At 43.2% G+C, this 15030-nt stretch overlaps 1 protein-coding gene across 1 annotated transcript in view; it reads right to left on the minus strand.

The window, feature by feature from the left end:
- Nucleotides 1–4895: 4895 nt before the first annotated feature.
- EXPH5 (exophilin 5) overlaps nucleotides 4896–15030 on the minus strand; it is a 55355-nt gene continuing 45220 nt past the window's right edge. Inside the window, exon 6 of the mRNA XM_066621241.1 lies at nucleotides 4896–9875. Within this exon, the coding sequence (XP_066477338.1) occupies nucleotides 4951–9875 (4925 nt within the window). The 3' untranslated portion in view covers nucleotides 4896–4950. The remainder of the gene's footprint in view (nucleotides 9876–15030) is intronic.

Raw genomic sequence — 15030 nt, forward strand, 5'->3', positions numbered from 1 at the left:
AAATTCAAAGTTTACAAGAAGTATAAGTTTAAAAATTTACTTAAAATACAGGACCCTCCTAATACTCCCAAGCAGTTGCTAATCTGTTTAAAACAAAAAATCCCCAAACATCCCAAAGGCTGCAATCCTATCCACACTTATCTAGGAGTACGCCCCATTGACTATCTTTGTTAAAAGAATATACATAGTAGCCTGTTAAAAGTACCATACAGATATGTCACATTTCCCCAAATGCAGTCACATAACATGGTAGCATCAAGTCTAAGATATTAAAAATAAAATACACACTGAAATGAATGGGGACCCACCTGAAATTGGTTCATGACCCACCTAGTGGATTCTGACCCACAGTTTTGAGAAACACTAACTATAGGATAGACCCAAATACAGCACTCCACTGTTTCACAATTTCACACAATTTCAGTTTTGCTCAGGAATTGAAGGAAGTGGAAAAGAGAATGTATTTTCCAGTCTGGTTGGGTCTCAGGGCAGGAGCCTACTATCAGGTCACCTGAATTGAGGCTTAAAATTTCACTACATTTTAGTTTTTTTCTACCAGGCCCCATCTAGAGTCTGCCAGATTCTCGTCGGCTAGTTGGTCCTGTGCAAGATTCTATGCTGGCTATGTGCTGTGTATATCAATCACTTGTGCAGGTTCAGGTTGTGATGTGCAGGTTCATCACTTTCTCCTCCAGATTTCATCCAATCCCACCTACTGCTACCCTCCCAAAGCTGGTGTAGCATAGTGGTTAGGAGAGTGCATATCAGGATAATAAGACGAGTGCACCAGAATTCAGTGGCAAGTATGATCCGTTTATTTTAAAACAGTGACAGTCAACATTAATAGCTTATTTTGAGTAAAAGCTTTCTTTTTTTTCTTTTTTTTGCACAGGACATAAGTGTAGGGCATGAAGGCAGAAGCCATTCCTAGAGAGAAGAAGAAAGGCCTGCAGGTAGCTTAGGACCCAGGTTTACCTCCCCCACCCCCCAGAATTGGCCTGCTGTCTATTCCCCAGTTCAGTAGATTTGGGGCAAAACTATACCATAAGTATAAGTAAAGGCTGCAAATGTATTTTGGATTTGGCCTTTGGCTCACTTGCCAAAAACAAGGTGACCAGATACAATGGAGGACAGAGTGCCTACAACTTGATCCAGCGGGGCTGTTCTTATGTTCTTACCTTTAACCACTGTATAGAAGAGGGAATTTGGGCAGGTGCAGCTCAACATGGAAGGGTCTAAAAAGCTTCACCTGCCAAAATTCCCTCTTCTATACAGTGGTTAAAGGTAAGAACATAAGAACAGCCCCACTGGATCAAGGTGTAGGCACTCTGTCCTCCATTGTATCTGGTCACCCTGGCCAAAAAGATGGGCCATTACTAGCACAGAAGTCTGATCTCTAGCGCACACAAAGTTTAGATGTCCGGTTCATTACAACAGAGCAGGGGTGTCCAAAGTTTTTGGCAGGAGGCCCACATCGTCTCTCTGACTCTGTGTGGGGGGCCGGGGGGGGGGAAGAATGAATTTACATTTAAAATTTGAATAAATTTACATAAGTTTACATAAATGAAGATATTAAAGATGAACTTGTATGATTGAATGAAGGTCTTGCAATAGCTCAAGGCCTATAAAAGGCCTTGCACAAAGCAAGACTGGCCTTTCCTTTGCTGCTGCTACTGCATCACAGATGTGAAACAGCAAGCAGTGGAGGGAGCCCTCGTACCACAGCTCATGCGAGAGGTCAAACAGTCGCCCTCACGCTGAGAGCAGTTGCGTCGGGCCAGTGTGGGCTCCAACAAATCTCCAGAGGGCCAGAGGCTCATTGGAGACTGGGGGCTCCCTGAGGGCCACATTGAGAGGCCTCGAGGGCCGCAAGCAGCCCCAGGGCCGGGGTTTGGGCACCCCTGCAACAGAGGTAGCAAATCAGTGCAGTCTAAAAAATATATACAAAGTCGGCTTCCTCTATTAAATGAATGCGGCAAGCCCTGCAGGCAAATGCTATTTGTGCTTCAGAGCCTGAACATCCATGAAGAAAAATGGTGAACCTTTGCGAACTTTCATATGCATCTAAGAGCTCATATAATGAGGGTTGTCTATTTGATTTTTGTGTAACGTCCGAGAAAGGGACTCAGAAAACTTTGTTAACACCCTTGTTTTAATTTCCCATATTGGAAATTGATCTGCAAGGTTTCACATGTCCCCTCTTCTGATGTTACACTGTCCATACAAATACTCACATGAAGCCCTTTAGCATGCAGAAGTACCAATGAATCGGACATATGAACTGATTTTAAGGTAGGCTAAAGCTGCAATCCTATACACAGTTTCCTGGGAGTAAGCCCTGCTGAACATTGGAACTTACTTCTGAGTAGACATGCCTAAGGTTGCACTGTAAGTCAAACTAGATGCAAAAATACATTTAACGGTTCCATCATTTTTTAAACAATCGCAGGGCCACCCTGGTTTGGATTGGGACTATAATGTTGGGGAAGGGGAATTAATCTTTTGTGCAAATTTTTTTGTGCTCAGATGGTGAAGTTCTCTATTTATTTATTAATAGTTCTCCATCTATTATATATTTTTGTGCTCAGATGGTGAAGTTCTCCATCTGAGACTGCTGCTGAAGCCAGCAACAGCTTTCTTCTTGGGGGCAAACAACAATTCCAGGTGGAGGATGATTTTCTTTAGGTAAATGGTATGGGGATAGTTAAATCACCCCCCCCCCCCACACACACACATACAATACAGAGCTGCTCCAAATGTGGGGCTGGGTTTGCAACTGCTATTTAAAAGCAACAACTTCACAGGGAAATGAAAAAGTGCACTTAAAGTCTCATTTAGTTCACCCTAAGTAGAGCTGCATCCATTTCCACTAGTAGTTGTTAAACAGAATATCTAAAATGACACTTTGCTCTTGAACTTCCTTTTATTTTTAATAATTTGCAGCATGCGGTGAAAGACTGGTGAGAGTCTTCAGTATGTACTCAAAGGCAGGATTTGCATAAAAAAAATTTCAAAAGAATATATTTACAACATATAAAAGAACAAAAAGTACAATATGCAAACTCCAAAACACAAAAGGAAGAGAACACAATTACAGAACTATCCATGTAAACATTTATCATACATGACTTACTGTGTCATGTGGAGAAGCGTGTTTGTTTTTTTTGCAGTACAGTCTCAAAAAAATATTAATTCAAAGGCTATTATTGTCATATAAAAGACTATATATGTGTTGAACAGAGCCATGTGCCTAAAACACACAAAAGGTTTCTTGTCAAAATAATTTATATTTAAATAACATTTTTTTACAGTACCAGCTTCTACTTTCAAATCTCATCAAAACTGTTGTGCTTGTGTGAACCACTTAAGTATAAATATAGAGTTTATTAATAATTTTATGTACAACAAACAGAAATACCAAAGCAGCATTTAAAGGATACACTCAGCTCATAAGTACACTTCTTTAACGAAGTAGTCAGAATTTTAAAAGTACCACTTTTTAATACGAGGTTGTTGAGCTATCCCCGCCCCCGAATATAAAAACACCCTAGGTCCTAGGGTGTTTGTGCCCTAGGGTGTATAGCCCAAGTGAAGTATTTCAAAATCCCTCTTGATTTCAGTGGAAGAGTCTCTTGCACTGATGTCAATGTGACTTGTTTATCTTTGGCTGGGCCATGCTCTTAGAAAGCAATTCACCAAATATTGCTCCAGTGTAGCCCCAAATATTGCTCCAGTGTAGACACTTGGCCAACAGACTGAGGCAAAGAGGCAAAGAAGGAAGGCCCATAGCCAGGGAGACAGACCAGGGACAGACTGCACTTGCTCCCGGTGTGGAAGGGACTGTCACTCCCGAATCGGCCTTTTCAGCCACACTAGACGCTGTTCCAGAACCACCTTTCAGAGCGCGATACCATAGTCTTTCGATACTGAAGGTTGCCAACATGACCAACATGAGTAGCCCCATTCATTTAAATAGGATTCACAAGATAGTAGAGCGGAATGAATTATATCTTCTAGGTATCTGCCTTTTTAATGAAAATAAAATGTATTCATGTATAACAATTGGCTTATTCCCCAAATATTTCCCCAAATATTTTTGTTTGCAAATTATTAAGGAAGAGAAGTTTGGAACTGATGAGACATGATGGGGGAGAGGGACATTTGGTGTATACAGGACACAGAACATTTTCTGAGTGCATCAGTGCCATCCCTGTGTAGCAGATGACTGGCACAGACTTCTCTGTTCAGATTAAGGAAACCAGCTTTTCTTTTGGCAGCGCTCTCTTGCCCTAAACAACTGCCAAACAGGCGTAAAATCATGCAGGTGAAACATTTCACAGCTTCGACACAGATGTTAACACAGACATTTTGTCAGGAAAAAAAGCTGGCAATTCTATTTGAGAACCTCTAGTCTAGTACATTATCATAATTTTCTCCACAACCATGAGAACCACATCCTTTTAAGGAATCTGTGGAGGTTACATGATTTTGCATTGTAGGACAAATAACACAGGCCAATACACGTTTTGCTTTCTTAACATTACACCAATTCCTGGGTATATTTGGTGTGCCAATTCCAAAAACGGCATCCGTTTTGCCCTATCACCTCTAGTTTTGGAGATACGGTATAGTTTCATTAGTGAATGGTTCAAGCAGCTTCCTCATGAGGAATGCCATAACGGCTGCCATTTTTGGAATCAGCACCCCAAATACATATGAAACCACCATAAATTTTGGGAAAAACTTTTTTGAACCCTCAATTTTGTAGGCCTGTGTAATAAATGAGTTTTGTTGGGTGACCATGGCAGTATATTAATTAGTTTGGGATCATATCAGTGCATGTACATGAATCTAATCAGGCTCTTGGTTCCAAATACTTTATAAGCTACCTATGAATCAAAAACCAGATTTCTGATATTTTTTTTTTCCTTCATCCCATTTTAAGGCCTCTTAGAGTTCTGACTCTTTATCATCCTCATCTAGGTAGTACTCATCATCCGTAGTGGTGTCAGAATCTGAATTTGAACAGTTTTCAGGGTCTTCCCCATGGATGTCAGCTGGCTCAGTGGGGGGTGAGTCCTCTACTGATGTGTTTTTCTCAGTGGAACTTGAACTCAACAGCTCAGATGCGTTCAGGGAGCAACCCTCTTCCTTTCTTAGGAAACCAGGGTTCTTCAGAAGACATGGCCTCCATAACCGTCCTTCTGTGAGTGATCTCTTTACATTATCCAGGAAAGCCTGTTGTTGTTCTTTTCCAAAAATGCCAAAATCAATTGATGGGTACATGGTACGCCTAGAACCAAAGGTCCTGTTACTGTCGTTACAGCCCTCCCAGTTCTCATTTTCATCACAAGACAAAAGTTCAGAATAGGATTTAAACTTTCTACTGTACCTACTATTGTGCTGTATCAAATTGCTTCCTGAGGCTGGGCTGTCATGGGGTTCTTGTACATATGACCTTTCCGAAAAATGGCGTTCACGTGGCATTTTCCCAGGATTTATTATTGGCCCTCCACAGGGTACATTTAGATTTCTTAACCTGCTTGACTGCTCCACGTTTTCATCGTGGACATATTCTGTTGTAGAAATCACTTTTTGTGGTGGACAAATTGTTGCCTTTGAATAATTTTTGATGAGAATGCTGGAGTTATCAGATGAAAGTGGGGAAAATGAAGACTCGCCGACACTCTTGACCTGTTTTCTCTTTTGACTGAGATCTCCAGCTGTAATTCTGGAGAAGATGCACTGATTGCTATTTTCTAAACTTTTATCATATGCTTGGAAATTATTGCCAAGTGCAGTTATAGTTTCTTTTGGAAATATAGTTGTGAGATTTTGCAGGTTGTTACCAACTTTTTTATCACTTGGTCTGCAAGTCTCCCTTTTCTGATTGCACAAGTTTGTAAATGGCCTCCTGTTCTCGTTGGTAACCAAGGGAGGGCTCTCATTAGTTTGCAATTTCTTATTCTTGGATTGTTCAAGCACCGTACCGTCAATTCTTTCAGGAGAAGAGTTCTGATTCTGGTTCTCATTTCCTGCTTGTACAAGAACCTGAGGAACATTAGATGAAATCAGCATGCTGTGAGGTTCGCTGGTTTCCAAAGAAGGGGCATCATTCTGTGAAAATATATTACTTATGTGTGGCTTGGAACTTGTGCTTTTCTTAGCTGAAAACTTTCGACTTGTTTTGTACATGGCTGCCAGTTTGTTTTTAATTGAGGCCCTGTTTTTTCTTTTTTCTATATCACTAGCGTTATCTTTCATACAGTCTAATAGAGGCTTATTTTTTGTTGCTGAACAGTTAGACACATCCTGTTTGGTATCTGGGAGCTGATCTTTAGAGTTAGTAAGGTTTGGGTTATCTCCAGAATTTCTCATAGATCTTTCTAAGTTTGCGTAACGTTCATAGATTGCAGAATTCTTTGGTGTCTCCTCTTGTGCAGTCTTGGGATATTCTAAACCACTTTTATCTGGGAAATTTCGCTGAAGAGCTGCATTAACTGTGGTAGAAGCTGCCTTGATCGGAAGCGTTTGGTTCTCAAAATCTGAGTGCACTTTGGTTTCTGATACAGATGCTTCATCTGTGCCACTTCCAGTGCTTTGATTTCTTGGCTGCAACCCACTTCCCTTTTTGGAAATAATATGGCATATATAACGTGCCCTTTCTTGATTAGTTTTGTCTTCAGAAGAGTGTATTGGGCTGCCGATTGGTGGATTTGCAGCATATTTTCCTTCTTGGTTATTACCAATTGAATGAGAAGGTAAAAAATGCAGCCTGTTGCTCGCCGTCGTGTCAGTAGATGGCTGACACCACAGAGGGCTCTCTTTTTGAGGAGCCTTAGCACTCAGTGCAGAGGAAGTTGCAGCCACATTCTCCAGGGAGATTTTTGTTTCGGTGGAGTTTGATGAACCGAGGCTTAATGGGGTGTCAAGTTTTGACCTCTCTTTCCACGGAGAAGGGCATGTGCCAACATGTAGTTTGCCCAGCGCACTGGCAATAATGTTAACTGATTTATCCAGCATTACCCTAGGGTTTGGATCAGTTACAGGGCCATGTAAAACCTCCCCACTTGACTGGTTAAATGCTGGGCCTTCCGTCTGAGGTCCTAATGCTTCTTTTCTATTACGCACAGTACTTTGCGACTGAGAAGAACCTTTCTCCACAATGGGACTTACAACACAGAAACTCTCTTTGTCAGCATCCTCTGCAGTTTTGGAGTTCTGTGGCATACCAGAAGTGGCAGGCATTTTGCCCGGAGGATCTGCTTCTTCTTCTTTTTGTAAGCTGGAAGGAAAAACAATACTTGCTATTCCAACATGAATATCATATTTTTTGGGGGGACCTTCAGATTTTTCCGATGGTGGGGAAGATCCTGCGTTTTTGGAATCATCTAGAAAGAAGTTGCACAGTGATCTGGACTGCTTCCGCGGTAAGGTGTAATAAACTGAAATCAGCTCATGGTATTGGACATTATCTTCCTCAATGCTTACTGTAAGTGTGCTGGTAGTTTTGTACTGCTTCAAAGGATTTCCTGCCTCAGTTTCTTCAGAGTGAGAAAGCACAGAACCGTCTGTTTTTTCTGGACAGCAAACAACGGCTCGGTTTTCTGAGTCACTAACTATTGTGTCAGTAGCCCTTCTGTGATTGGGATCTTGGGTTGTCATTAAATGGTAGTCTTTAGTTAGTGGAACATTTTCTTCATTTTTGAGTAAGGAAGAACGGGCAGGGTCTTCAAAGGAGAATTTATCTTGATCTGAATGAATGTTTTCAATCCTATGTAACAGAAGCGTGTCTGAATTATCTCCCATGGTGATCTTGTTTTTAAATAGTCTTTTAGGGGAAGAGATAGGTTTCTCTGAAATAACACTACCATCAATACTGGCCGATTTTCTAGGTAAGGTATAATAAGCTGTTGGAGATTTGGAAGGGCTTTGATTAGTACATCCGCTGACACTCTTGCTAGTTGCATGTCTAACAAAGCTATTCTGTTTGCTGAACTTGTCAGTGCAAGGATTTGGTAACTGATCACCTGCAAGTACCTCGAGGCCTCCATCAAAATCAAAAGAATAAATATTCTCATTCTTTTTATTATATGTGAACGTTCCCAAGCTTTCTGACTGATGTCCTTCTTGCTGCAAACATTGTAGAACTGATGCCTTTGTGATACTACCAGGAAACTGAGGAGTTGTTTGATTAACACTGTTGCTTATGGTATTCTGTTGCCTATTTCTGTCACCAATGTTTGAAAAGTACATTTTATCAATCTCCTTTACAGAAGCCAATTCAGCCTGCCTTTCTGAACACCCCAAGAAAGGTGGTTTAAGAGATGCACTGGTTTGTGGGAGAGCTACAGAAGCATTCTTAGGAGGAGACACCTGAGATGGGCTATTTGTATCCATTAGCTGACGAATGTGTTGCAATGTCCTTCCTTCAGTGTCACCGCTGACCACAATCCCTGATGGATCAGTACTCCTCCCATCTTCTGAAGCAAGGGTTCTAAAGTTTTGCTTGCTTTGTGCAACAAGAGGCTTTGGGTGGTTCCCAGTCCCAGGGAATAGATTTTGTCTTTGTAATGCATGTTCCGTTTCGTTCTTTGAAACAGGTATGCCAGGCTCATTGGCAGCACTCGCTTTGACAAATGGCACAGCAGCCGTCGAATTATACATTGGACAGTTCTGCATGCTTTTCGCAGGCCTGGAAAACAATTTAGCGCTTATGCCTTCTGAATGATCCACGCTCCTAAAGTATTCTGATGCATGGCTTTGAACATGGCTCTCACGTTGCGGCAAACCAATATTTTTTGTGTAGCTGCTTTGCCAGTCATTTAGATTAGTTGGAATCCTTTCAAAGTTGGCATCGGAGCTAAGAAAGACTTCATCATTGTTCCATTGATGGCCATCTGGTCTAAAAAGTTGCTCCTCTGATCTTCCATAAGGAAAACTATTGCGGGGCGGGTTCACCCTACCTTGCAATGATGGATATCCATAGCAGGGTCTCCAAGCTTTCCTTTCCAACTGAGGTGATGCATAATTCTCCCGACTGTCAAAACACAGAGGGTCAGTGAGTCTGTCAGTGTAGTTGAGCCGTCTAGAATGATTGGTATTCGATACTATTCTTCTGTAGTTGACCTTTGAGTGGTAAAGTTGATATCTGGTATTGTCCTGAAGATAACAAGGATACGTATCTTCAAACGTTGGGCCAAACTCCATCAATGACTGCGTTCTAGGAAGGTTGTCTGGATATACCGGATGTTTGGAAGACTGTGGTGAGTTCCACACAATAGATGACAGGGGAGTACGCTTGAAATGGTGGTGATAGTTCCTTGGTGTGAATCTTCTGTTGCCTTCCGTTGCCAAAGGATGTGGCAGGCCCACTGGGGAAAGCTGGTCAGCAGATTCCAAAGACTGGCGCCTTGAAAGACATGACAAAGAATAACTTCTGTTAACTGTATCTGTACCAGGGAAGCCTGTGTGTCTAAATCCACTGGGGTGCAGCCCTGAGGAATATCCAAGAGAACCTTCTGACGAACGTCGAAGAGAACGTGTTGAATGCCCTCTCTTCAAGGCAGCAGACCTCCTGTCATAATGATCCCAGGGTGCATAGTCTTCTGCGTGGTATCTTTTTATATATGTATCATAAAGCATCCTCGGTCTGCCAAAAGTTCTGTGCTCATCTTTGGCTCTCAGTGTCCTTGTTCCATCTGACAAAAACATACTCCGGTCATTTCTCTGTGGTCCACCACGGAAAGTCTGTCTAGTGATAGTGTGGTACTGATCAGCATCTGGTGCTATGGAACCATAGTCAATTGGAGTCCTCCTGTTTGGAGAACTTTGGGCTTGTTCCCGCGCCAGTTGGTCATCCAGATTGCCCAGAACTAGGGAGAGGAAAAAAAGAAAAGAAAAGATACAGATTTATTTTTCTGATATTTGCAGAGGAAGTAATTTGCACTATAAAATCCATCTGTAGTCCAACCCAAACATCAGATTCAACCAACCATTCCAAATGTTGGTTGAAAATCACAGCCCCAAAACAGACAGATTTATTTGCATTGAACAATGGTCATCACAGCCAATGCTAGGTTTGAATTTGTTGGTTACAAACATTTATGTACTGCTTCTTTACAACAGAAAGTGCAAGGCTGCTTTTAGAATTGGGTCTTTTGCCTAGATCAGTGGTTCCCAAACTGGTGTGTTACAAACAGGGCAACAGGAAATGGGCCATACCCCCCATTCCTAGAGTGGCCCAGGAATGGGTCCTTAATAGTGCCACAGTGATTGGGGCACTGCGGAGACCCAGGAACATTGCAACACACCTGGAGGGGAGGTCCTGAAGCCTCTTTGAAGGTCCTGAAGGTTCGCAGCCTCCTCTGTGACCCTCTGCCAATCAGAGCTTAGGGCACAGAGCGGGCTTTGAGCCTCCAGGACCTTCAAAAGGCTTCAGGAACCCCTCCGATAGATAAACAACTTCTTTATCTAGTTGAAGTGTTTTGTGTAAAACAGAACACATTATGCTACCTATAAGAAAAGAGAATAGGGTAACATTGATTTTTTTTTTAACCAAATTTGGTGGGGAAACTTCCACCCCACTAAATTGTACCCTCAGCCATACACAGTGATGCAATTGTAATTTTTAAAGTACAGAAGCTTGTGATGACACCCCCCCCATAGCTACACCCCACTGAGACTATAACAACAACAAAATCAACTTTCAATCAACAACAAAAAATAAATCAAAGATCTTCATTAGAGTGTTTGCTTCTCCGGTGACTTGTCTCTACTTTGAAATTGACTATACTTCATTTAAAGACCTAATTGATTTCATTCCGAACTCTTGGAATAGTTTCCCCTTGCCTTGGGCCGAGCTTCAGCCTGCTCCAAACTTGCTCTGGATGCAGTGCAGGCCTGCTGGCCTGCCTGTTCCAGTCCAAGTTAGGACTGCAATGCCCAGGTACCCTTGGGAAAGACGATGGTGTAGACATGAACCTATGCAGATTTCTGTAGAAGACCCACAGCTCCTTCCCCCCACCCCTCAGCTATACTGCTAGCCACACACTATACACATCTCAGCCATCCACAACATGCTGACCAACCACTTGTTCTACAGCTCCTCCAGCTCCTCCAGTTTCTCTCGCAACTCACGTCTCTTCTCAGCCTTCTGCCTCCTCAATTCACATTCCTTCACCCATCTCAGCCTCTTCTTCCCCTTCCACACTCCATGTATTGTGGCCTTCTGTTTTCTGGGGGTAATACCACCAAATTCTCTCCACCCAAGGCTATAGTGGGAAGAAAAATGTGTGCACAGGAATGGCAAAGTTCTTCCGTCTCTCTCAAGGCTCCCAGGAGAGACTGAAGAGGGCCCCTGATGTGGAAATGCAGTAGCAGCTGGTCTTTCCTGTTCACTAAAATAGCAGCAAGAAGTCAGGCATTTTAAGTTTTGCTTTGTTTTGACCCAAGGTTGGTGAATCACTCCTCTGAAGAAATCGCCTATAAGGGAAACAGTCAAATGGCACAAACACTTGCAGAGCGAACATAATGTAACGCAAAGAAACTGAAATGAGAACCAGTTCAAATATGGACTCACTGGTGGCCTTATCTCTTGGCCCCAACTCTCCCACCTGAAAGATGGGGGCAGTAATCCTGATCCGAGTGAATACATATGAAGCTCTTTAACAACTGTTAAAATGCTAATTTGTTTTAGTTTGGGATGCAGTTAGTCACAGCCTCCTTTGCATGCCACACCTGTGTCATTCTGCACACCTTGCGCTTTTAGAGCGTTTTTACGATTGTATGTGGCAGCTGTGTACGTAACTCCTTTGTTGTACAGCAGTGTTTGCCTTTTAAGTGGCAAACAGAACAGAAAGTGGCTCTTCCACAGTAATCACGCCTTTGCTTTCTTAAGGACTTTGGGTTTCGTTCCATTTCAGTGTTCTGTTTTGTTGTAGTTCTGGGACAAGGCTCTGGATTTTGTAACGTGAAAACCCTGGCACCAGGCAGCTCATAACATCTTCATCTCTTTCAGTTAGTTACAATAATTTCACAATAATTGCTGAAAATCTATCTTATTGTTAGAGGGTCTACTGCTAAATTGGAGAGTTAGAATGCATATTATTTAATGCATATTATTTAATCTAGTGTGTGCGTATGGGAAGAAGAGTATGGCATTAATTGGTTCTACAGAATAACAAATGGGCAAATAGTATAGCACTAGGCAATGTACATTCCCAAGAACTTGTGGTCTCCATGCCTGTCAACAGGAAGTTGCACCTTAGCCCAGTGGTTCTCAAGCTTTTTAGCACTGGGACCCACTTTTTAGAATGACAGTCTGTTGGGACCCACCAGAAGGGAAGTCATGGCCAGAAGTGACATCATGAAGCAGGAAAATTTTTTTAACAATTCTAGGCTGAAATCCTATCCACACTTACCCCTTTGGCTCTTATTGGGCACAATCCTAACCAGGTCTACTCAGAAGTAAGTCCTATTGTGTTCAGTGGATTTTACTCCCAGGAAAGTGAGGTTAAGATTGCAGCCATTGTTAAAAACAAATACATAGCAACCTGTTAAAAGTACAGATCTGTAACATTTCCCCAAATGCAGTCATATACCATGGTAGCATCAAGTCTAATATATTAAAAATAAAATATTGAAATGAATGGGGACCCACCAGCTTGCGAGCCACCTAGTTGGTCCTGACCCACAGTTTGAGAAACACTACCTTAGCCTATTTAACTAGGGTTAAACATTAAATTTTGATCCCAGCCCACTTAGGCATCCAAACTGCCAAAAATGTGGTTAGGGCAATTTACAGAGAACTTTCACCCTTGGGGATACTAGGTATAATGACAGTTTATTGAGTTGCTTGTATCTACCTGCACGACCCAAATTTGGTATGCTGTATAGGCACCAAATCTGGAATTCTTTTTTTAATTTAAAAATCCTTTATAAGATTCTTCCACTCCAGTCCCCTTTTTAACAATGAAGAACTATTTCCCATACACAGGTCCATCACAAGGATGATGATAGGTTTAATGGATGGGCAGCCCAAACCTGAGCTGCCCACAGCGCCCAGGCTCGGCGGCTCCGTGGAGGGCTGCCGCCAGATCTGGCACCTCCCACACTACCGCGGGAGGCACCTCGGGAGAAGGGGACGTTCATCCCCTTCCACTGAGTAAGGGAAGCAACCCTGCAATGGGGCTACTCTCTTTAGCGCCGACCAAAAGGTCGGCGCTAAAGTAAATGCGCTCGTGTAGGGTGTACAGCCCTCCACAAGCACCTTGGATCCTGCGGAGCTCAGCTCCGCAGATCCACCTCTCCCCCTCTCCCTGACACGCCTCCTGCCCGCCCCCTGGCATGCCTCCCCCACACCCCCGGCCACACCCCGACCTCCCATTCTGCAGCCCGGCAGTCTGGGAGACCGCCGAGCCACAGGACCTGGGCGACCACCGCGTGCTAGCTCAGCTCCAGCTGGCGCTGGGCTAGCTCCGGCGGGAGCCTGACAGTGAGCCCCGCAAACGTGCCTTATGGCCGTGCCGCAGACCACAGGATTGGGCTCTAACTTTTTTAGCCATTTCAATTTTAACCAGACAGTACTAGACAGAGCTTTGAAATTCTTCAAGATGGGGGGAGGGGAGCTTTTTATTGTCAGACAGCCATTGCCAACCCTCTGGGTGATATTAATAACAGTATAATTTTTATTCTGGTAGGCCGAGGTGTGATGAGGGGAAGCGGCACCCAGAACTGTGATGGGGTTATGTGCCATGACATCATGTGACACTCTGACATTACTTCCCAGTTTGGAGGAAGGCGACGGTGGCTTCAAAATGTGGCTGCCACCCCCAATTCCTCTACAGCAGCTTCCTAGTCAATCTTTGTCTTCTGCTGAACCACAGCAGACTTTGCAGCTGGGCAGAAAAACTGCACCTCCATTGGCGTACTGAACAGGGTAGGAACCCCTCAGACTCTGCCCTCATTATGCCTCTGCTATTAGGCCATGGGAGGGGAAAAATAAGGGGCAGCAAGTGTGTCTGTTTATTATTACCCATTTTTATCCTACCCTTTTGTCTTGTGGTGTTGAACAAACAATACTGAATGTTGTGCACATTCTGGGCATACAAGACGGACCTCTATATATAGCCGAGTCCATTGTTATTACTCAGACAAGCCAGCTGCATCTCTGGGAATGCTTATCTAGTCCAGATTTCTCTTGCACTGGATGCAAAGTTGAGCCTTTTTTAGGAAATCATCTATGGACACATGTGGCGGAAGAAGAATGGGGACAGGTTCCACCCGCTCCCCCCCCCCCACCGTTCATAAGACTGTTTCTGAGGAATGCCCATGCACACAATTTATGCACATGAAAGCTCCCTACAGGTCTCTTAATGCAGGGGGCATGGCAGAACCTGCTGCCACCATGTCACCCCTGTGTTCTCTTATTCTCTGGTTGGCCTGAAAATCATTCATTGGGAGGATTTTGAGTCCTGTGATGTAGCTTTGCAATAAGAGGTGTGGGGTTCGATGTAAGTCACACAAACCACACCTATTTAGGGCATCAAAGGCCACCTGTAACAGAAGGACAATTGCCAGCACACAATGTTTGCATTTGGGGTGACACACTCATGCCCATTACTGTCTTTAATCACAGAAGAATTAAGTGTCAGCATGAGGCACACAAACAAAATTAGTGGGTACCACTTGTCAGCATATTGCAGAATGTGTCACATATTCTGCAAGACATTCTGAAACTGAAGCAAGTCATACTACAGTGATGCAGTCTGGAAGGGGTGTCCCTAGTTTCTTAATTTAGGGTACTATGTAAAATATCTGGATGATCAGAAATTCATTAATTTGAAAGTCAGCAGCACTGTTGTTCAACACAACCCACACTTATGGTCCAGTCTTAACTGGCTTCTACGTTGGCGGAAAACATGTTCCACTGGTGTGCGCTTTGGGGGATGGGTGGATCAGACCCTGGACAGGGATTGGCAGTGCTGGCATGTGATATAGCCTATCATCTTTCTTGGGTCTAATTGGCCA

This window comes from Tiliqua scincoides, chromosome 3, assembly GCF_035046505.1.
Source record: "Tiliqua scincoides isolate rTilSci1 chromosome 3, rTilSci1.hap2, whole genome shotgun sequence".
In the NCBI taxonomy this organism is placed as follows: Eukaryota; Metazoa; Chordata; class Lepidosauria; order Squamata; family Scincidae; genus Tiliqua; species Tiliqua scincoides.